Raw genomic sequence first — 22,002 nt, forward strand, 5'->3', positions numbered from 1 at the left:
AAATAAAAAAAAAAAAAAAAAAAAAAAAAAAAAAAAAAAAAAAGAATGTCAGAATCTTATCTAGATTCTGAAAGAGACACCAGAATTGGAATAGCAATTAAAAATGTGTAGTGCATCTCCCCTTTGGGAAAAGATTTAAAAAAAAAAAAAAAAAGTTGACAGTAAATAAACAAGATGATCTCTCATATTTCTTACAATGCTCATACAAGATTATGTGGTCTTTGGTTACAGATAGGCGACACACTCTTTTATTAGTGACAAATGGGAAAATGATACCTACAACCTTTGGCGATTGACTGACGGCCCTGAGTTACTAAGTGGATCTGGCCCGCCACCTTGTGGCCACAAGTGTAATAAACATAATTGTTTCAGAAACGTGGCCCCCTTAGCTGTGACAGAGCTGGGCACCGGGATGCCTTGCAGCTTAGTCCCTCAGTCTTCCAGTCAGGTGAAAATAGCATCAAAGGCACTGCTGACAGAAGAGGGGTGGCTTATTTCCTTAAAGATTTGCAAGAAGCGTCAGGCTATATACTCCCTACTTGTCTGTAGCAGAAATCGAATTCACGGGCTAGGGTAGTCTTAGGGTCTGCAGTGCAGTAAGACTTGATGGAGAAGGAAATGTGGATCTGGCAAGAATTGTCCCATGTCTGCCACACAGAAGGAAAAATTAAGCAAATTCAAGAGAGACGATCCTCTTTCCAGAACTGATACGGATGTGTTGTTCAACAACAGCAGCCAAATGAATTGTTCACAACCCTGGTTACACACAGATCCCTTGAAGGGATGGTAAAAAGTAAAGATGCTTAGGCCCTTCCCCTGTCCTTCCCAGGAGTGACACTGAAGTGGGGCCCGGGTATTAGTGGTTTTTAAAAACTCCTCATTTATGTGCAGCCAGGAATGAACATACCGTATCCCTTCACCCCATTCGGTAGGATGGATGGTGATTTTACTTCAACGTGGTAACAAAGCCCCAGGTTATTTTGCTCAGTGATGTACAAACAAATCCCCCTACGCAACGGCAGATTACAACACTCCAATAGTATCTAAGTTTTAAAAGATGATTAGGAGGGGTGCCTGGGTGGCTAGGTCGGTTGAGCACCTGACTTGATTTTGGCTCAGGTCCTGATCTCATGGTTTGGGAGATCGAGCTCCGTGTTGGGATTCTCTCTCTCTGCTCCTCCTCCCTCTCAACACAAAGATATAAAAAATAATATTAAAAGACTAGGAGAAACCTAAAACAGAAGTTTTAAAAATTCCCTTGGACAGGCTCCAATAAATCTGATCTAAAAAAAAAAAAAAAACAACAAAATAACAAAAAAACAAAAAAAATCCCAAATTAGTCTCCTGGTCTTCATTTTCCTCTTAGGGTCTAGATACATTACTACACTAATTATGAATTCCTCTCATACTCTGTCAAGGATGACACTTTACCTAGAGTTTCTCGAGATTCCAGCTGCATACATGAAACCTGGCTTAAAATGCAGTTTTCGGTATTTGCCTCTCAGAAAGTCACACTGCTAAATTTGGAGTAATGAGTAGTAATCTCCCAATTCAACACGTAACCCAGACAAATCTCGATGCAGGTAGTTTCGCACATCTCAGAGAAGCATTGTTTAGCCATATTGCAACTTGCTAATTCACGGAGGATTGGGCGTGTGCTTTACCTAAGGGATGGTCTCATATTTGATTTCTGCTACAGTAGTTTCCAAAGTGCGGCCCTTGGACCGGTTGCATCAACATCCTCTGAGAACTTCTTACAGAAATGCAAATTCTAGCCCCTCTCTAGACTTACGGAATCAGAAACTCGTGATGGGGCCCCCAAGAGTATTTTAACGAGCCTTCTAGGTGATTCTGATGCACTCTTAAACTTGAGAACCACTAGTCAAACCATTCCATCCTCCTTGATGACTTTTTGGTGTAGCTTCTCCTTAGAATTTTTTTCTCATCCTCCTAACACATCTTTAGGAAGGAAGCATGCCCCATGCCTATATATCAATAAAAGGGAAAATGCACGGTATTTGAAAATACAAGCTCTGGATGGGAATCCCTCCTCTTGTCAATTACTAGGACTAAAACCATGCATAAATCGTTTTACTCTCTTGAGATGGCCCCATTAGACATTAGAAACTAAGAGGATCCGTCCTGCCACCTTGTGGTCGGAAGTGTAATTAACATCGCTTGAAGCTGTACCTCTGGATCACCCACAGCTGCAGCCGACGCGACTCCTAATTGATAGATGACAAAACAGAGACACAGAAGATTCAGAAAGGTGAGCATGCTTGCCTGTCCCAGACCCATGGGACACAAACCCTTTGACAGTGTTTCCTTATCTGCAAAATGTGGAATGCGGACTCCGTGACTTTGTTGCAAGGGTTAAATAAGGCCCCGGGATTGTAAAAGATTCGTCAAAGGCGAACATTATGTGTGTGTTTATTATCAGCGGAGAAAAATCAATAGCTAAATAAAGAGAGGGTGAAGCCAGAGACTCCATCCAGGTGAGTCGGTGATTTGATGGCTCAGGACTCGGGCGTCGCAGGGGGCCCGGAGTGGAACAGGTGCAGCTCTGCCAGTCAAAGGGGGAGGGTAGAGACCCTGCCCGGACAGGAGCACAGAGACGTTCCTGTCTTTTGCCGGGAAGGGCCTAGAGCAACCGATAGTTACAAAGAACGGCCTTCGATTTTCAGATGAGCCTTGCTCACGAGAATCTTGCAGCTATTTTCAGGAGCTTTGCAAAAAAAAAAAAAAAAAAAAAAAAAAAAAAAAATCTCTGCCTGCTGCTCTCTCTGCTGAATGTCATGCTCTACCAAAGCAGAGGAGTGCTAAGACAGTAGACAGGCCGGCCCTGCCTGCGGGACGTGTGACATCTGTGACCCCAGGGGCTGCGGTTGAGTGGATTGGATCGGGCGAGACATGCTTGCAGATGTGGCTCAGCAGAAAACGCCAAGCGTCTTCTCTAAGAGGAAATGCAGATCAGCACAAACTTCTGCCTTCGCTACTGCAGACGCTACTTTTTTTTTTTTTTTCCTTTTTCCTCCTGTTGGGTGTTCCCCGATATACCTCTCTTGCCAAATAACTGCATTTTTAATGTTAGGCTTCAAGCAGAAGATGATGCATAAAAACTGAAGATAGAACCCCGGTTACTATTTCGACTGTTCACGTTTGTTCCAGGGACAGGGTATGAAGAACAAGAGGGATCAGGGTAGCTACTTCTGTATCCTGTAAGGAAACATTGTCTCTCTCTCGATAATCCAACTAGGTCCGCTTCTCTGGGGAACCTTGGCTACTATACAGGGACACATACTCTAGATAAATCTTCAGAAGGTCTTGACGTCGTGGGACCCTTGGTGAGTTTGAGGAACTAAAGCCACGGAAGCTACAGCATAGGCTGCGAGGGGCAGAGTGACATGAGCTGGAGCTGGAGTGAGAAGCAAGGAGGAAGTAAGGAGGAAGTAACTTACCGAGGTACCCCTTGGTTCTGGTTGGCTTTGAAGATGTAATTTTGCTTCCAAGGAAGCCTCACCCGCTAGCTGGAGAATTCTGCCATGTGTATTTAATATTGAGGATATGAAAAAAGCCGAATCTGCTTCAGCCTGTATTGCTGAAGTCTGCCACCATTCCAGATACAACAAAAAGGCACTCCGAACCAGGTACTGAGATCCAAAGATGAATTCAACCTAATCCGGGTCTTAAGGAGGGAGAGGAACCATTAAAGAAAAAGTGATGGGATTCGGGGAACGTTAGTTATAGAATTGTGTGATTCTGAGAGGCAGGTATCATTAGTTCTGATTTTCCAGTGAGGAAATTGAAATTCACAGAGGTTAAAGTCACTAGCATATTTCTGCAGATTTGCAGGTAGGACAGGAAAATCTAATCTTTATTTTGCATGGCCGTGTTCCCAAGACACCTCTCACTAGGGAAGAAGAGGAAATGGATTCTGGGGGACGACAGCTGTCTCGACCACATCTCTCAAAACTCAACTCTTGGGGCACCTGGGTGGCTCAGTGGGTTAAGCGTCTGATTCCTGGTTTCGGTTCAGGTCATGATCTCGAACCCCTGCGTAGAGCTCAGCGCCAACAATGTAGGGCTACTTTGGATCCTGTCTCCCTCTCCCTTGGCCTTTCTCTCTCTCTCTCTCTCTCTCTCAAAATAAATAAACACTATTAAAAAAATCAACTCTTAAGATTATATATACTTTTAAAATTCTTTCAAACTTAAGATTCTTTCTAACACTTTACTCTTTAGTTACTTGTGCTAGTCCCTGTGGTAGGTTTAAATATATAGTTGCATTTAAAAAAAATTACACAGGGGCACCTGGGTGGCTCAGTCGGTTGAGCGTCCAACCTTGGCTCAGGTCATGATCTCGGGGTCCGTGAGTTCCATCCAGCCCCGCGTGGGGCTCTGTGCTGGCAGCTCAGAGCCTGGAACCTGTTTCAGATTCTGTGTCTTCCTCTCTCTCTGACCCTCCCCTGTTCATGCTCTGTCTCTCTCTGTCTCAAAAATAAATAAACATTAAAAAGGAATTTTTTTAAATAAAAAAAATTATACAAATATGCACACAAAGTATAAATGACTCTCCAAAACAGGTTGGAAATTATTAACACAGGGAACACTGAAATCACTTAACCTCTGTCTCAAATTCCTTATAAACAAAAGAAAGGATCAAGACAAAGATTCAAAGTACTAATCTCGAGGTGCCTGGGTGGCTCAGTCAGTTAAGCGTCTGACTTCGGCTCAGGTCATGATCTCATGGTCCATGAGTTCAAGCCCCGCGTCAGGCTCTGTGCTGACAGCTCAGAGCCTGGCCAGATTCTGTGTCTCCCTCTCTCTGACCCTCCCCTGTTCATGCTCTGTCTCTCTCTGTCTCAAAAATAAATAAATGTTAAAAAAAAATTTTTTTTAAAAACAAATTACTAATCTTAATACCTACCCACCACTAAGTCCATGGCTTTTTTAGTCAAGGTGGAGAAAAAGAAAGTGGGGTATTAACTTTATGTTCATGAAAATAACTCAATCTTTATTATGCTACTAATAAAATGGACTCTGGGAATTTAAGAATGTTAATGCTTTTTTATTACTATGTAGTTATTAAACACATTCATTAATTCTTAATTACATCACAATGATACATTTTAAATTTATCTTATAGTATGTCTCCCATATAATTTTACTGAAAATCATGTCATTAATGAGATAAAAGGATTCCTAGTTGCTTGGTTAAGCAATTAATGCCAGAAGTGTCTACATTAAATGGAACAGCTCAGATGGGTATGCTTTAAGAGTTAATAGGTAAATCTTCATTTTCTTGGTATAAGCATCCATATGCTTATGTATTCATTCCTTCATTTAACAATCATTAACTCCTAGTCGGTTGTTGGTTACCAGGTACAAAAGCCAAGTACAAAGGTATGATTCCAGCCCTTGAGGGACTAAAAATACAATCTGGGAAGCAAGATATGTTTAAAACAAAATACACGCAAAACTAATACAATAAAATGTATGGATGTTTTAACAAGAGTACAGCAATAAAGGATACAGTAACTGCACCAAGAATCACAGTGGAGGACACCCAGGTGGCTTAGCCCGTTGAGGGTCTGACTTCGGCTCAGGTCACGATCTCAGAGTTCTTTGAGTTCGAGTCCCGCATCAGGCTCGCTACTGTCTGCCCAGAGCCTGCTTCGGATCCTTTGTGCCCCAGGCTCTCTGCCCCCCCCCCACTTGGTGGGTGCTCTCTCTCAAAAATAAACAAACCTTTAAAAAAATAATTATGTTGCCAAATTTTCCAAGAGAATGTTGAAGGTATTACTAGGAGCTGGTTCAGAGAGGAGTATACATTGTGTTTTCTCCAATAGTAATGAAATTTTGAGCCAGGCAGATGGTCACCTAGGATAAAGACTGAATTTTCCAATTCCATTTGCAAGTAGGTGTGACCGGGCTGCTAAGCTACTGGGCTCTAGCCAGTAGAATTTAGTGGATCTTCCTTAATATCTTCAGGGAACCTTCCTTGATAAGCTGACCTGTATGTTACGGCCTCTTCTGGATATTAACTTCCACCCGATTGCAGAGATGTTGCCTCTGACTTTAATGATGAGTAGCACACCCAACTGATAAGGAACAGAGGGTTTAGGAAAGCCTTTGCCTCAGGAGACAGCACCAGTATCCCAAACCTGGACTTTTTTCACACGAGAATGGAAGGAATATCTTGTTTACGCCACTGTTAGTTTAGTTTTAGGATTACTTGTCCTTGTACCTAATCTAATCTTCACATAGGTACTACTCCTGGACAGAGCTCAGGAGGCAGATAGGACAGGAGGAATGTAAGGAGAGACCCTGAGGTGTAAAATTACCTGGTGTGTTTGTAAAAACGCAAGCAGAAACAATTCAGTTATAGGACAGGGGACCATCACATCACAGACAGAAACTGAAATGCTTTATAGCTTCAGTCTTTAATCTGATCAAACTTCACATGAAATTACTAATAGGCTCTAGTCTCCTTTGACCATGGTGAGAACCCGTACATGAGATTTGCAATTAGACCTGAGTTTGAATCTAGCTATATAGCTCCACATTAGCTATTGGATCTTGGAAAAATTAACCTTTCTTCTTCCTGTCGGGCAGTCCAGTTGAATTAAAATATTCACCCTAGAGTTTTCTTTCCAAGATTCAGTGGGAAAACGTGAAGTATGTGGCACTGTGATTCATGCATAATTACTGGCTGCTAAAGGTTTGTTCTCTTTCCCTCCTCCTCTCCTTCAACTCTCCTTCTTGGTCACTTACATTTAAGAAGTGTGGGTGCTGCAGGGACGTTCCATTTGGGGATTATAAAGTTAACTGAAAGAAAACCAAGACAGGGACGCCTGGGTGGCTCAGTCGGTTGGGCATGCGACTTCGGCTCAGGTCATGATCTCGCAGTCCGTGAGTTCGAGCCCCACATTGGGCTCTGTGCTCAGAGCCTGCAGCCTGTTTCGGATTCTGTCTCCCTCTCTCTCTGACCCTCCTCCATTCATGCTCTGTCTCTCTCCGTCTCAAAAACAAACAAATAAACGTAAAGAAAAAAAAACTAAAAAAAAAAAAAAAAAGAAAAGAAAACCAAGACAAAAGACACGTCACGTGCCATCCCCCAGAACTAGTTGTGCGGGGCAGTGGGTCGCACTCGGAAGGGAGGAAGCGCTTCTGGTGCACCCCACAGCACTTCCGGCTGCCAGACGCGGGAGCCGAGGGCCTCCTTGGAAGACCGACGACGTTTGAAATTCTGCGTTGGGCGGCCCAAAAACTAATGAATGGGAGTTTGTTAACTTGTGTAGACCGTGATGGATTTTTGTCTGGACATTTCATAATTGTGTAGCAAAAAAATAAATAAATCTTCATACACACACACACACACACACACACACACACACACACACACACAAATACACACAAATGATATTGGTTCCAGCCTGATAAAGCTGAAAAATGGTCTAGCTATTCTGTTCCACGTCTCGATTTTAGTGGCTACCGAGGAGGAGGAGACCAACATTACTGAGGATAAATGGTCAGTATTACCAACAAATAAAACAATGAAAACCTACACTGTTCTCCCAGCTAGCCTGCTATTGTCACTTTCAATGAAACTTACTCCTCATAGGCAATAATGCCACTGAATGGTTTGCCAAGGATTGAGCAGTCACCACAACCTAAGATGCAATTGTTACTCTGAGAGGAAAGGGAATCAGAATTTCATTTGAACAGGAGACAAACTGGCCTGTGTCACAGAGCTAGTGAAGTGACAGCAGGGAGACTGGAGCCCTATTTCCTGCCTCGAGATCCAGTAAGCTCCAAGGGGTTCCCAGAGTTCCCCGAGGGGCCCTTTTCTAATCTGCGCTTTTGGGGATAATTCAGTTCTTAATAGGATTACCTAGTCCTTGAACCGAACGAAACCCTCTGTCCTATCAGAGCCTTTCGCTATTTTTGAGCACAAACTATGTCAGGCACGGTTCTGACCGGTCTGCGTAAATCAGCGAACGACACGAAGTTTCTGCCTTTGTGGAACTTACTCTCTGGTGAGAAGACTCGAGAAGGTGTGAGAAGGTGATCCGTGGTAAGCGGAAAACACAAGTGTGGTAGGAACGAGTGGGAAAGCAGTGAGCGGGTGCAGGTTGTTGAAACACGGAAGAGGGTGTCCAGGGTGGTTCTGAGATGCAGCAAAGCAATGACTTGGGAGGACCGTAGCCAACCCGGCACCTAAAATAGGGCTTCTTGTTACTCTTGGTCTTTAAATACCAAGCAAGAGGCAATCAGCGCGCTTTCTCTGAACGATGTGAGGGAACTTTGAACCTACTCGGAAGTGCAAAAATAAGCAAATGCATTTCATCCCTCCGCCCAAGAGCTCAACATCACTTTATGGAAGTTTTAGGTGCTTACGTACCTCTCTACCAAAATCCTAAAGGTCCAAAACGAACAGCCTTACCATGTCAAAAAGAGAACTGTCAAAACAAACGGTCCAACACATCGCTGGACATACACCAGAACGACTGAGGCCTTTCGTTAGCCACTGTTGAAATATATGCACACCTACACGATGGCATATTGAAATGTCACCTACTGCTAGCAGGGATCACCTCCTGCTACTTCGAACTATGAAAAGAATCTGCACGTCTATATTTATAAAGTACCCGAGGGCCTGTAGTGTAAGAATAATCATTTTAAAAGGTGGGCAAAAAAAAAAAAAAAAAAATGGTCCTGGGACCTAACAGGGTAATTAGGCTGACAGGAACCACAGTCTCTCACAGCTTTTGAGACAGGTACGCCTATGTTTGTGTTTCTGGGGTTTGGGTTTTTTGTTTTGTTTTGGAGCATGTATCCAAAGAGCTGAGAAAGTTCCAGAGCGCAGAGTCAGCCGCAAGGGAGCGTGCCACAGGCTACAGGTGACCAAACTGCAGACCTAACACAGTAATCTCCAGGTAAGACAGCAAGGCGGATGAGGAGGTGGGTAGCACACAAGGGCTAGGCACAACTGAGTTACTCAGGGTTACACTGAAGTGACAACCCGGGGCTCAGCCACCCGAGGCCAGTTTCAGAAAACAATCTGTGGTTTTATGCAGGAGAAGGGGGGGAAAAAAAAAAAAGAGGAAGGCTTGGAGCCTGCGCAGAACTGTCAGAGTAATAAATATTCAAAAGAAAACACGAATAGTGTATTAAGTTTCGTAGCGTCGAGGTGCCTGGGTGGCTCAGTCGGTTGAGCGTCCGGTTCCGGCTCAGGTCCTGATCTCGCGGTTCGCGTGTTCGAGCCCCACCCTGGGCTCTCTGCTGTTAGCTCCAAGCCCACTTCAGATCCTCTGTCTCCCTCTCTCTCTGCCCCTCCCCCACTCGCGCACTCTCTCCCGCTCTCAAAAATAAACACTAAAAAAATAATAAATTTTATTGAAAAACAAAAACAAGTTTCGTGAACACTGGATGGAATCAACTGCTCGGCTGGTTTATTTTCCAGAAGTGAAGAATCTGTTCACTACAGCAAAGGGAAAAAAAAAACAATTCTGCCCTACGGGGGTAAAAAAAAATGCTATGAACCAGTGCAGTCTGCCACTCAGAAGTGGTGTTTTTTGTTTTTTGTTTTTTGTTTTTCTAGTTGCTACCCACACAGGGTAAGAGCGCCGTACTGGGTCATGCTGTACCTGGGTGGCACAGACATTATCTGGTGATGGGGGGAATAAACCTCCATTTTTTTTTTTCTTTTCTTTTCTTTCTTTTTTTTTTTTTTTTTTTTTTTTTTATTTACTTTGTATAAGGAGACTTGACTGTATATTTTGTCCACTGGGAAACCTGCAACAGTGAAGTAAGAAACCATTAATAAATCAGGACGATGCACGTAAATCAGGGCTATCCTTGAGAAACCCACGGCGCAGCTCACCGGACATGCTAGGATTTGAGATCTTCCAAAACACAGGGCAAAAGCAAAGGACTCCCTCATCTCTGATGCTAATGCCATCCTGGTCTCCAAGGGAAGAATGGGCTTTTTGACACACCATTCAACCTTGGTCTCCAGAAAAAAAGCATCAGGGTAAGTCAATCTTACCTGGGACAGGAGGCCAAGGGAATGAGAAGACATTTCCTGAACTATTTTCAGTTCAAGACCGACAGGACAGCCTGAGGGCCCAGAGCAGCTTTAAAGCTTTGCTGGCAGGGAAACACTGGAGGCACGCTTGAGAGATACTCTTCGGGAAACAGCATCACACCCAATCACGGCACTGCAACGCCTCTGAACCTAGCTACGATTCAACTTTACGGAACTATAAAATCAGAGGGTTGGTCTAAAATGGTATGTAATGGGGGCGCCTGGGTGGCTCAGTCAGTTAAGCGTCTGATTTCAGCTCAGGTCACGATCTCGCGGTTCAGGAGTTCGAGCCCCGCGTCGGGCTCTGTGCTGACAGCTCGGAGCCTGGAGCCTGTTTCGGATTTTGTGTCTCCCTCTCTCTCTGACCCTCGCCTGCTTGCACTCTGTGTCTCTCAAAAATAAACATTAAAAAAAAAAAAAATTTTTTTAATGGTCTGTAATGTCCCAAATTTCTTCCACCAGGCATATCCAGGTAAACAGACTGAACTAAAAGGCCACCTCCGGAAGAACCTCCAAACTTAACTACTTTAGTTTAGCAATGGCCCGAGTCTCCTGCAGTACAGGAACTATTCCCAATGGACTATTCCCAATGCGTATGGGGAACTGGGGTCTGACACGTATTTCCTTGCTTTTAAGCATTCACCATAGGGGCGCCTGGGTGGCTCAGTCGGTTATGCATCCGACTTCGGCTCAGGTCACGATCTCACGGTTTGTGAGTTCAAGTCCCACGTCGGGCTGTGTGCTGACAGCTCAGAGCCTGGAGCCTGCTTGATTCTGGGTTTCCCTCTCTCTCTCTCTGCCCCTCTCCCACTCGGTCGCTGTCTCAAAAATAAATAAACATTAAAAACAATTTTTTTTTTTAAAGTCAACAGAGGTAGACACGACTTGGAGACAGAGAGAGAATGGGTTTGGTTGGGGCTCAGAACAAAACGAGGTACAGAGAGCAAGCCTCCCCATCGGTGTGCCGCAGAATCACGAGGGGCTGATTAACAACACAGACGCCTACGCGGAGCTTCTGAGTCAGCGAAATCTGGGACAAGGCCTAGACATCTGCATTTTTAATAAGCACACCCCTGGGGCGCCTGGGTGGCGCAGTCGGTTAAGCGTCCGACTTCAGCCAGGTCACGATCTCGCGGTCCGTGAGTTCGAGCCCCGCGTCAGGCTCTGGGCTGATGGCTCAGAGCCTGGAGCCTGTTTCCGATTCTGTGTCTCCCTCTCTCTCTGCTGCTCCTCCCCCGTTCATGCTCTGCCTCTCTCTGTCCCAAAAATAAATAAACGTTGAAAAAAAAAAAATTTTTAAAAAAAAAAAAAAATAAGCACACCCCGACCGCCTCTCTTCTCACGCAGGCGGCGTGCCGGCATCAGCTTTGGGAGACACGTAAAGCACTAACACCGCAGTTACCTGCAGGGGAGAAAATCATGCACACGGTCACCGATGCAGCCCGCATCGCTGCCCCACCACAACTGCCGTGGAACAGTAACTCAGGGTCCCTGGAAAGCTGAGCAAACCTGTTTATGCGTGGCCCTGTGTGAGCACTCATTCTTTTTTTTTTTTTTTTATAACGTTTCTTCATTTTGAGAGAGACAGAAAGAGAGAAAGCGAGTGGAGGAGGGGCAGAGAGAGAGCGAAACCCAGAATCTGCAGCAGGCTCCAGGCTCTGAGCTGTCGGCGCAGAGCGTGATGTGGGGCTCGAACCCACGAACCGGGGAGATCATGAGCTGAGCGGAAGTCCGAAGCTCAACCGACGGACCCACGCAGGCGCCCCTGGGAGCATTCGTTTCCAGCAGCCGCCCTCACTCAGACTTTCCTGCTCACAGACCACACGCCATCTATTCTAATACACACTTGTCTAATAAAAGCAACATTTCTGAACTCGTGGTTGGTTTTCAAGGTATGCAGTTATTTTATTTCCTTGGCCTGACAGCATAAACTTCATTACACAAGAATCTGCAGCTGACAGAACTGATACAGATTTCACCCACAGGAAGGACCCTTTGCATTAGCAGAGATGAACTGAAATGTCATGACTGGGTGCCACTCCTGCTCCCCACCCCCACCCATATAATCCCCGAAGTGAAAATACTCAGAATCAATAGAATCCCCATGAATTACTAAATCATCCCCTCAAACTTTCCTAACTAGCAGCTGCAGTCAATGAAAACCAAAGTAAGGAAGCAGCTGGCCATCACTTAGCGTTTCGGTGTGCATGGGACTAAAGGGACAGCAACAAGGGAGCAAGAATCCTGGCTGAGTGGGAGGTGGGGCCCATCGGTCTCACCTCATACCTGCCCCTTCCATCCTAAAGACAACTCTGTCCCCTAAACGTGGAGCCAAGTTTGGGAGACGCTGAAGGAGTGGTTCTAGCCCGTAACTGGAAATGGTTGTGGCTCATTAATGTCCAAGGTAGGTATGGGATAAGGGGCACCAGAGAGAGAGCAGGTTAGACAGAGATGCCCAACTTCGTCAATTCCAGTTTAATGCTATCGAAACCATATTCATAACCATAACGTCCCTCATGGCTGGCCCCCGTTTTCCAGGGGTGAGAACGTGCCATCTAAATGTCTGCCCCATGTCTATCAGCACCCTGTGGGATAACGACTGGGATGGGGGAGGTGCGGAGACGGGAGATCAGGGTCACAATGTTTTAACTACAATGGGTCTCTTTTGGTCCCTAGGAATGACCTACTACCAGAAGTCCTAAAACATCCGCAGCCCCTTTCTCTACCTATCTTGTGCAAGTGTCAAAAATAGAACCTCTGCCCAAAGAGGAGGGAGAGCAGGAAGTCACTGGTGGTCCCCAATCATCTCTGGCCCCAACTTGCCCGCCTCCCGCCTCTTCTGCGAGGTGACACGAAAGCTTATTCCGAAATGTGAAAATTAAATCATCTCCGTTCTTCTATCCAAGCCAAGCCAACAGCTCTGTCCTGACATGCTTTCCCCCTGGGCCGAGGAAGCAGCGAAAAAATATCAATTGGGCATGTGAAAATACGATGACGGTGTGCGTGGTGTAGTGTTTCCAGAGGTCTTCCCCTTCTGTCTCCTCCACCGTGGGAGCCCTCCCTCTCCTTCCCCAAGTCCCACACACGCCCCTCCCCCTACCCCCGAGTCCGCGTGCTCCCATCTGCCGGCTTCCGCCACTCACTTCCCATAGACACTCTCGTCACTGTAGGCCACGTACAGAAAATAGTCTTCCTCATGGTTGTCCTGAGGGGAGAGACAAGAGGACTGTTGGAAAACATCACATCCATTACTTAGGATTCTGAGCCTCACACACCCTGGTAAGGGAGGTACGGGAGGCGTCGTCAGACTCCACGAAAAGAAGAATAAAGAACAAACAAAAGTGACTGGAATTCGGCGTTTGAGTTCACAAAAAGCCTTCAGGGAGAGCATCGACACGTAGAAGTATCGGGATAAGAACATGACCCTTAAGAGAGCTTACTCTAGCCAGGGAAACACAGATACAAAAATATACATACACCAGAATATACGCTAACAGGGAATATATGCTCCGGGATAAAAATGAGATTAAGAGATTGTTGGAGTTTACACAACTCGCTAACCGAGCACAGAAAGGAGGCAGTACCATATGAAATCATTTAGGGAATACAGGTACATAACTGGGTGATACAGCAGGACAAAGTGTTTTTCTACAGGTTTCTCATTAGATTCTGACCCTTTACCAATTCAAGCAAACGGAATCACGTAAATTGTTCCCTCCGACCGAGTTTATCTGTTAAGACGAATGAAGGATTTAAAGGCTTTGCCTTAGAATTTTGAATTTCACTTGGAATTTGCAATCAGAAGCCACTGCTTGCGGTTTCAATAGAGACGATCCAAGACGACCACACCAGAATAAGGCAAAACTGAGAATTCAACGACAATGAATCTAGTAGGCTGCTCAATCCCTAAAGGACAAGGGACATCGAATCTCCCAGTGCCTTACACCGCTGTGTGTAAGGCGATACAGGTAAGTAACACCTCTTGCCCCACTTCCCGGGTGTGTTATCAGCGGACACTGGAACAAAGTCTAGAAAGCATCAGACTGCACAGTATTGTTGTGACCGGGACGCTTACCTCATACAGCTGGCCCATGGTGGCGCTGGTGGGAGGGATAGTGTTGTTGACAAAGAAGAATAAGGCGTCCTCAGGCCTCAGGTGGATCCTCTTCCGGATTAAGAAGTAGAACTGGCCAACTAGATAAAGGAAGAAGGAAAGAAGGCAATTAGGGGAAATAAGGGATTACGAGAAGGGTAATTCCCAGGAAAAAAAAAAAAATTCTGCATCGGTTCCCTTTAAGTACCAGCTTTAGATCAAATCTCAGCAGAACCAAATGCTGTCCTACAGCTTTAGAAATAGAAAATGCAACTCGAAGGAGCCTCCATATTCCCCGACAGGTCACAGAGAAGCTTATTCAACCCTTCCCCTCTTTACTCAATTCCAGATGTTTTACTTGATTTCAGACGTAATGTCAGCATCTTCCTTCAAAGCCGGAGGACGACTTTCAGGGAATGCTATGTACGTCTAGACTGAAATAGTCTATCATTGTCTAAACGGAATCTGGAACACACTTCCATCCCAGTTGCACCCTGTGACAAACCAGTGCTGGGGGAGAGGTCTACTGGACTCCAGTAATCTCAGTATGATCACTCAGCCCAAAGTTGGGGTAACAAGTGGGGTTCAATGCTGTACCTTCTATTAAACATACCGAAAAAGTTCTAGAAGGCTGGCAAACGCACCTACAAAATGTTCCCAGTGTTTCCCGGATTCACTGGTTCTTCCATTAAGGATCATTAGGGTGAAGAATTAATACATTCTTTGTAATCCCAGTGTCTACAAAACGTATTACCAAAAACCGTAGCTGGAAGAGACCAAGTCTTCAGCTGAGACTCTCTAAAATGTGATCTTCCCTCTGATTTTCCTTTTGGAATAAATGGAATAGCACAAGAACAAAGCTGACTATAAGTGGTTTAAGTGAGAGGCATCTGGTCTTTGCTTTCAATGTCATGCCTTCTGCTGTGTCTAAATCACACAAGACACGTGACGGGACATGCGTAAGGGAACCAGCAATGACTCCTGTTTGAGTTCCCCAACTATCTGGGGAATCCCACCCGCCTTCTTCAACTCTACCCTCTCTCAACCCCACAATCTCAGGCATGCAGGCGGGACCAAAAAGGCCATGGGAAAGGAGCATGTGGAGAGGGAAAAGGCATTACCGGTGAGGTCAGAGGGCACTAGGTACTTCCTCTTGTCCAGATCGGGCACCCTGGCCTTAGGAGCCTTCTCCACAATCACCTGGTGGGGAGGAGAGAATAAAGAACAGAATCTAGTCTTTTTTCTTCCACATCCTACAGTTCTCCTATTTGAAGTGAGTTTGTCTAGACCCATTAAAACGTTCCCATTTCTTATTCCCCCTTACCTCTTACAAAAACCTATGGGGGCGTGGGCTTCCTCAGTGAGGTTATAGTTCATTTTACTACAGTAAGAAGAGAATAGAGGCACGTGATGGAAAGTAAAGAGAACCTTGATTTTAAGTGATTACACGTTACCTGTCAGGCACAGGATCTATACTTCCTGGTATTTAATAAGAGCAGTGAGAAGACTGCTCATTACTCAGATGACCCTGAGTAACTATTAGTTTTATTCTTTCCTATGAATGCCATTTATTCAAGGTATAGGTAATGTGCTTTAAGTGTTATACTTTGCCAAAATTTTCAAGAAGGACTGCCAAAAAACACGTTCGAGGCATGGTTTTATTCTACCAAAGAAGTACTAAATAGTTCTTATAGTAAGATATCCTGTAATAGGAAGTCACTACAATAACCCATTTATCAATATTGATTGTTAGTATTTTACGGGATTTTTCAACGTCCACATCAAATATTTCTAGAGTACTTCAAATTTTATAAAGATCACATGGTCCTGTAATGAAGAGAAAAAAAATGAAGATATATAAAAATTAAAGACTCTATGCATAAAATTTTAAATAGCAATTTAAATAATATATTTAAGTTTATGTAATTACAAGAATATATTTACAATTTTTTAATGCTTATTTATTTATTTTGAGAGAGAGAGAGAGAGAGAGAGCACACACACGCAGGCTCATGAGCAGGTGAGGGGCAGAGAGAGGGAGAGAATCCCACGGCAGAACCCAACACGGCCCAATCTCCACGACCTCAAGATCACGACCTGAGCCGCTATCAAGAGTTGGACACCTAACCGACTAAGCCACCCAGGCGCCCCTATTTAGTATTTACATCTGTTGTATGATTTAATTGAAATTACAAATATTTAAAATCTATTGTAGAGCCGTCGCTTTAGATTTTTACTTTAGAAAATACAATCATTCCTGACTAATGATAAGGCAAGTACAGAAAAGTTCTAGAAGTAGAAGTAACAGAATCCCTAGGAGCTGTGTGATCAAAGGTCACTCCTCTCAGCCACAGTATTCCAGTGACTTTTAAAGGAAGAGAACTTTCCAACACCTCTTTTACAGTCGTGGTACTGATACAATAAACGAGTAATCCATCAAATATGTGAAGATTTGTTTCTAAATACAAGGATTGACTTAAAGGGAGGGACTTGGTGCCTGAAGCTATTAAATGAAAGGGAACACATTAAAGTAGTGAGAAACACCTGGGTGGCTCAGTCAGTTGAGTCTCTGACTCTTGGTTATGGCTTGGGTCATGATCTCAAGGCTCTGGGTTCGAGCCCCACATGGGCCTCTGCACTGATGGGGAGGAGCCTACTTGGGATTTTCTCTCTCTCTCTCTCTCTCTCTCTCTCTGTCCTTCCACTGCTGGTACTCTCTCAAAATTAATAAATAAACTTTTAAAAAAATAGTGAAAAACGGGCTCCTGGGTGGCTCGGTCGGTTAAGCTTCCAACTTCCGCTCGGGTCATGATCTCACTGCTCGTGAGTTCAAGCCCTGTGTCCGGTTCTGTGCTGACAGCTTAGAGCTTGGAGCCTGCTTTGGATTCTGTGACTCCCTCTCTCTCTCTGCCCCTCCCCTGCTCATGCTTTCTCTCTGTCCCTCAAAAACTGAATAAACGTTAAAAAACAAATAGTGAAAAACATCATTCTGTGTTTCTGGAGAAAAAGAATCTGGTAGTACCAGGAAGACCAGAAGGATACAGTTCCACTAAAAAGTTTAAAAATAAAAACCGGAGGAAAGAAAAATACATGAATCAGAAATTTTAAAGAAAAAGTAGCAAGAGGTTCAGGGAGAGACCAGTGAAGGCCCAACAATGAGGACAGACAGGAGGCAAGACAAGGCTAAGGAAATCAAAGGGAAAGAGAGGGAGCCTAGCACTGTCTCTCCATGGAACCCTGAGACCTGTCAGCTCCCATCAGTAAGAAGTGATGGAAAGCACCAGAGCAGAAAAAGAGGACAATAAAATAGACTGCAAATAAGACATCGGGACAGGAGGCTGGGATCTGGAGAGGAAAAAGAGGGGTAATCGCTAAGGCCAGGGCTTACCAGAAAAGATTCTAGGTTTCCAAGAATCTCAACCCTACTCATGGGCCCTGGGCTAGATGCTTTTCCTCTCTGGTTGTCAGTTTCTTTTCTTCTTCTTCTGTGCAACCTGCCTGATATTCCACAGGGCCCTTCACAAATTTTTAAAAACCAGACCATCTGTTCCCCAAGATTTCCTACAATGTTGCAGGTTTTCGATACACTGTAGCTACGAAGATAATTTAAGATCTCCAGAAACCCTGCCCTCTCAAGGCATGAGCACATCTATTCTTTTGGATGGTAGCTAAGAAATCAGGCCGGGCCTTATTTGAGTTATGTGATTAGTCAGGGTACATGATTGCTTTGGTAACACCAACGGTTCCGCAAGAAGGGGCTTTAGAAATCACTTACCCTAACCCTCTTTTCTGTAAACAGCAAGATTAAGGCTCCTGCCCAGAACCAGAATCGAATCTCACAACTCAGAAAGCAGAGCTTGTCTTCCTGCATCGCAACCGCAAAGACAGTCACAGCCTGGGCACCTAAGGAGCAGCTGGGAGGCCTATAAACTGGTGAAAACCCAACTGCAGGAACCATGAGATCTGAGTAATGGTTCTAAGAGCTTACAAATTATCACAGAGGTGAAACATTTCACACCAAACAATGAGCCGGAGAAGAACAGGGAGGATTAGTCGAAATATTCTGGGTGAATGCACGTAAATGATTGAAATGGGAAGTGCTCAGTTTGGAAGAACTACATGGGAATTTTAACTAGCGGTAGGAACAGGGCCATTTCAGAGTCTGTCCCTGTCCCTCTCAGGCAGAGCTACTGGAACCGAGCTTCGTAAGAGAGTTCTGAATAAAAGGGTAGTCATCTTGCTCTGCGGGTTACCTTTCTGGCATCACTAGGACTCTGACTGTGAGGGCCACAATGTTTTTTTTCTTGTTTTCCAACACCTAACAGTGCGAGGCACACAGGGCATGCTTGCTTAATTCTGTTGAATAGAACTGTACGAGAAGTTGAGAAACCAGAGATAGAATCTCAGCTTTGCCACACACCAGCCACAGGAAACCTTCGGGAATACTTAATCTCTGGGTGCTTCAGATCTTCCCTCTGTAGAATGCGATCGCAACCGTGTGAGGAATAAAGAGAATAAAGTCAGAGCGTGTAACACGTTGCCAGGTACAGAGTACGTGACCAGTCAATGAGAGTCAGTTGTCATTTGAAAATATTATAAGAGAGTAGGATCGCTATGACCACAAAATTGGGGGAAACTTTTAAAGCAGTCATCCAAGGTCCAGGGAGCATAACAAATAATTTGTGAAGGATCCTTTACTGGGTGGGTGATAGGGCTAGCTTCCCCTTTGAGCCAAAAACTCTTGTGTGCAATTCCTGGGGGAATGGAACAGCCCTAATGTCTTGCTTCCTCGTAAGAAAAGGACCGTAAGGGGTTTTTACTGCTGACATAAGGCCCAAGTTGCTTCCAGAAGCTGTAACGCGACGAAAGTTAGGGAAGGTTTGGAGAAGAGTCCCAAAGAGCACCTGCAGGTCAAGAAGGCATATCAGATTATCACAATCACTTTACCTGTACATAGCATGTAATATTTATCCCGATGTCCCTGCCTGAAATTAAAAAGTACAATGCGCCTCCATCTCCCAAACCCAACGGGGGTTGCTCTATCACACTACAAAGTCTTCTGCCTTGCAATCAGGCTGCGCAGCCCACATTGGAGAAAAACCAGGCAAGTGGCGGGGGAGGGGATGATAGAAAAAACGCCCGGATGCAGAAAGCTACCTCAATGTTTCTTCTTTTCCTCCTCATTGCCTGCGCTAATTTTAGCCACATAAATCAGCTTCCAAAACCGAAAAAAAAAAAAAAAAGCCAAACAAACAAAAAAACCAGCCTCAGTCCTTCCCCATTGTGTCCAGGTACAATCTGATCGAATAAGCACCGGGGGGGGGGGGGCGGGGGGTAGGCTGGCTGCCCCCACACATGCCCCTGGAGCCAAGAACTATGAGGCAATCGGGCCGTGGCGCAGAGAACGTGACCTTGTTTTCTGGGCCAGGCCTGTCTTGTGGTGCGCACCCCACCCCCCGCCGCTTTCTAATTCTTACGGAATAAAAGGAAGAATCCACTGGCTTCCGAACCTGTCCCTCCCAAACCCAATGTTATGAGGGCCAAAGCCAATTTAAGGGAGAAGCATCTAAGGCCAGAAATCGAGGGGCGCAGACCTCGCTGCATCAAATGATTTCCAGAACGACTTCCCTGCGATCTCAAAGGGAGATGTGTGGTCCCAACCCGATCCTCCTCTCACAAAAGGGCCGCATTTTGAACACATCCCAATCTGAACATCTCCGAATCCTGCTGAGTCACTCAAACGTAGGCTCCGCTCTAAAGATGCGGTCAGCTCTAAAGATGACGGGCCCCGGGGAGATGGGTTTCAAAAGCTCCGCAACCAGGTCCATTCCACCGGCCCTCCTTGCAGTGAAGGGCGTCCAGGGCTCAGTAACCGTAGGGGCCACCCTTCTTCTGTGCCTGAGGGCTGCCGTCACACTCCCTCGTCCCCACGATCCCCGCGAATCGCCTTCCCCTCCCCCTCCCCGTTCCCATTACACTCACAGGGACCCTGTCCGGATATTTCTTCCGGATCTTTTCTCCTTCCTTTTTCCGATACTCAAAGGGATGGTCCTCCTTATATTGGAACTTCATGATGGACCGCAGTGTTTCCAAGATCCCCGGACGGGGCCTGCCGCCGTCGCTGATGGCTGCGTCCCTCCGGTCGCGCTTCCCTCTGCCCAACTCCGATAGGTATCAGAACTGCCTCAGAAATGTCAGCTCCCGTCGCTGCGCAGCTTGGCAGAGCTTTCGGAAGGGATGTCGGGTCCCCCGGACGCAGGTAGGGGCCGGCCAGGTAGAGAAATCCCAGCGGCTTTTCCCGAGAGCTGGGAACACAAAAACAACTCGGCAGCGCTTTGGTATTGTGACGTCATGACGTCCCGCCTCCCCGCCCCGCCCCCCGGCGTTCGGACCGCGCGGGGAAGGGGGGGTGGAGGGAGAAACGCGGCAGATTGCCGGGCGTTCTTTTCAAGCCAGACTCTCCTGAGCAGTTGTTTGCAACCATGAAAATCCTGTACTTCGAATTTTATTGGGATTGTGACATTAAGAATGGCTTGAAGGGGGAGAAAATGTTCTAGAGATCCCGATCTTCCCTCTTTGTCGCTGTTTCTTGGTTTGGTCCAAAAACAAACACAGAGGGCAAAAATCCAGTTTTTTCCACCTGATCGGGGATCTGGAGTCTAGGGAAAGGAAGAACGGGGCTCCTGGGTTCCTTTGGCCACTGCAGAAGTGCGCGATCTTGCATGTTGCCCTTTGCGCCTTCAGCTGCTCCGCGGGCTCCGCGATGGCTAGGCTGGCTCCCTCCGACCGTGACCCCTCCTTCACCACGCTGGCGTCATTCATTTTGTTTGGGTCCTTGCCGCAATTTGCTCCTAGAGCAGCGGCATAAACAGAGCATGACTCAGGAATTTGAGGAGATGTATAAGGTGAAGGGCATGAGATGTAATCAAGGTCCAGAGAAGTGATGTCAGTCATGACTGCTAAGGGGCTTCACTCATGTTCCAATATAGAAATGATTCGCTTTCTCCTATTAACTCAGAAGTTGGGCCTGACTTCTGGAAAAGAAAATACGGAGCAAGTCAGGTGATTAACTCAGTATTTCTCAAACATTTCTTTTTTTACTCGGCAAAAATTCACCAGAGGATACTGCCGCTTGTTAAGCGTCCCTAAGGTGAAAAGAAAGTGCCACCCGAATAGGCAGGTGGAAGACTGGTGGACCAGGTGCCATTGTCGCGCCCCTGTGCACCTGCCCTTTCCCCACTAAGAATCAAAGGGGGGGGGGGGGGGCTTGCCAACCATCTCTAAGGGCAATGATTCCAGGGACCTGTATGGGGAGGGCAGCGAAAATGGTGAAAGATGCAGAAGAGACAGGAAGGGCTGCTTTGCTGTGACCAAGCCCAGGGAGCTCTGAAATATACAAGGGCAGTCCCTGTCGCCTATCTTTTATTAAAGCCTCAGTGTCTTTGGTTTAAAAAACCCCACAAAATAAAAGAAATTAAGTTTCATTGTTGAAAAAAGGAAAATGAAGAGCATAGTCTTACTTCTTGGTATTAATTATTTTTCTCCATGGCATCCTTCAGTCCTTTGTATAAAGATCCAGGAATTATATTATCACATTACATGTTTATAATTTTCAGTCTTTATTTTGAAAATGAAATTTTTAGCTCATTTTAGCTTTGACCCAATATCGCTAAGATCTCTGAAAGGAAGTACTTTACAACAGTTGAGAAAAGTAATCATGATAGAGATTAATATTTTAAGAGGGTTGTTGCCTGATCACATCATAGCTACTTAAAATGCTGATTTTAACTTTTATTTTAAAAATACCTAAGCATAGTGG

General features: G+C 45.4%; 1 protein-coding gene across 1 annotated transcript; it reads right to left on the minus strand.

The window, feature by feature from the left end:
* Positions 1-11,970: 11,970 nt before the first annotated feature.
* Positions 11,971-20,522, minus strand: GABARAPL1 (GABA type A receptor associated protein like 1). The gene is made up of 4 exons (XM_040488942.1): positions 20,166-20,522; positions 15,305-15,383; positions 14,166-14,284; positions 11,971-13,295 (listed from the first exon to the last, which is right to left on the minus strand). The coding sequence occupies exons 1-4, from the start codon at positions 20,253-20,255 to the stop codon at positions 13,230-13,232; spliced, it is 354 nt and encodes a 117-aa protein (XP_040344876.1). The 5' UTR covers positions 20,256-20,522; the 3' UTR covers positions 11,971-13,229.
* Between the last annotated feature and the right edge of the window lie 1,480 nt (positions 20,523-22,002).

This window comes from Herpailurus yagouaroundi, unplaced genomic scaffold (genome assembly GCF_014898765.1).
Source record: "Herpailurus yagouaroundi ecotype Mexico unplaced genomic scaffold, PumYag 166, whole genome shotgun sequence".
NCBI classification, from domain to species: domain Eukaryota; kingdom Metazoa; phylum Chordata; class Mammalia; order Carnivora; family Felidae; genus Herpailurus; species Herpailurus yagouaroundi.

Bases quoted from the DNA above. Each gene is read 5' to 3' on its own strand.
- GABARAPL1 (XM_040488942.1), bottom strand. From the start codon at position 20,255: ATGAAGTTCCAATATAAGGAGGACCATCCCTTTGAGTATCGGAAAAAG. The intron at 15,384-20,165 runs GTGAGTGTAATG...CCTCCCCACCAG, and splicing joins AATATCCGGACAGGGTCCCT to GTGATTGTGGAGAAGGCTCC. The intron at 13,296-14,165 runs GTAAGCGTCCCG...CTCTCCCCTCAG, and splicing joins CCATGGGCCAGCTGTATGAG to GACAACCATGAGGAAGACTA.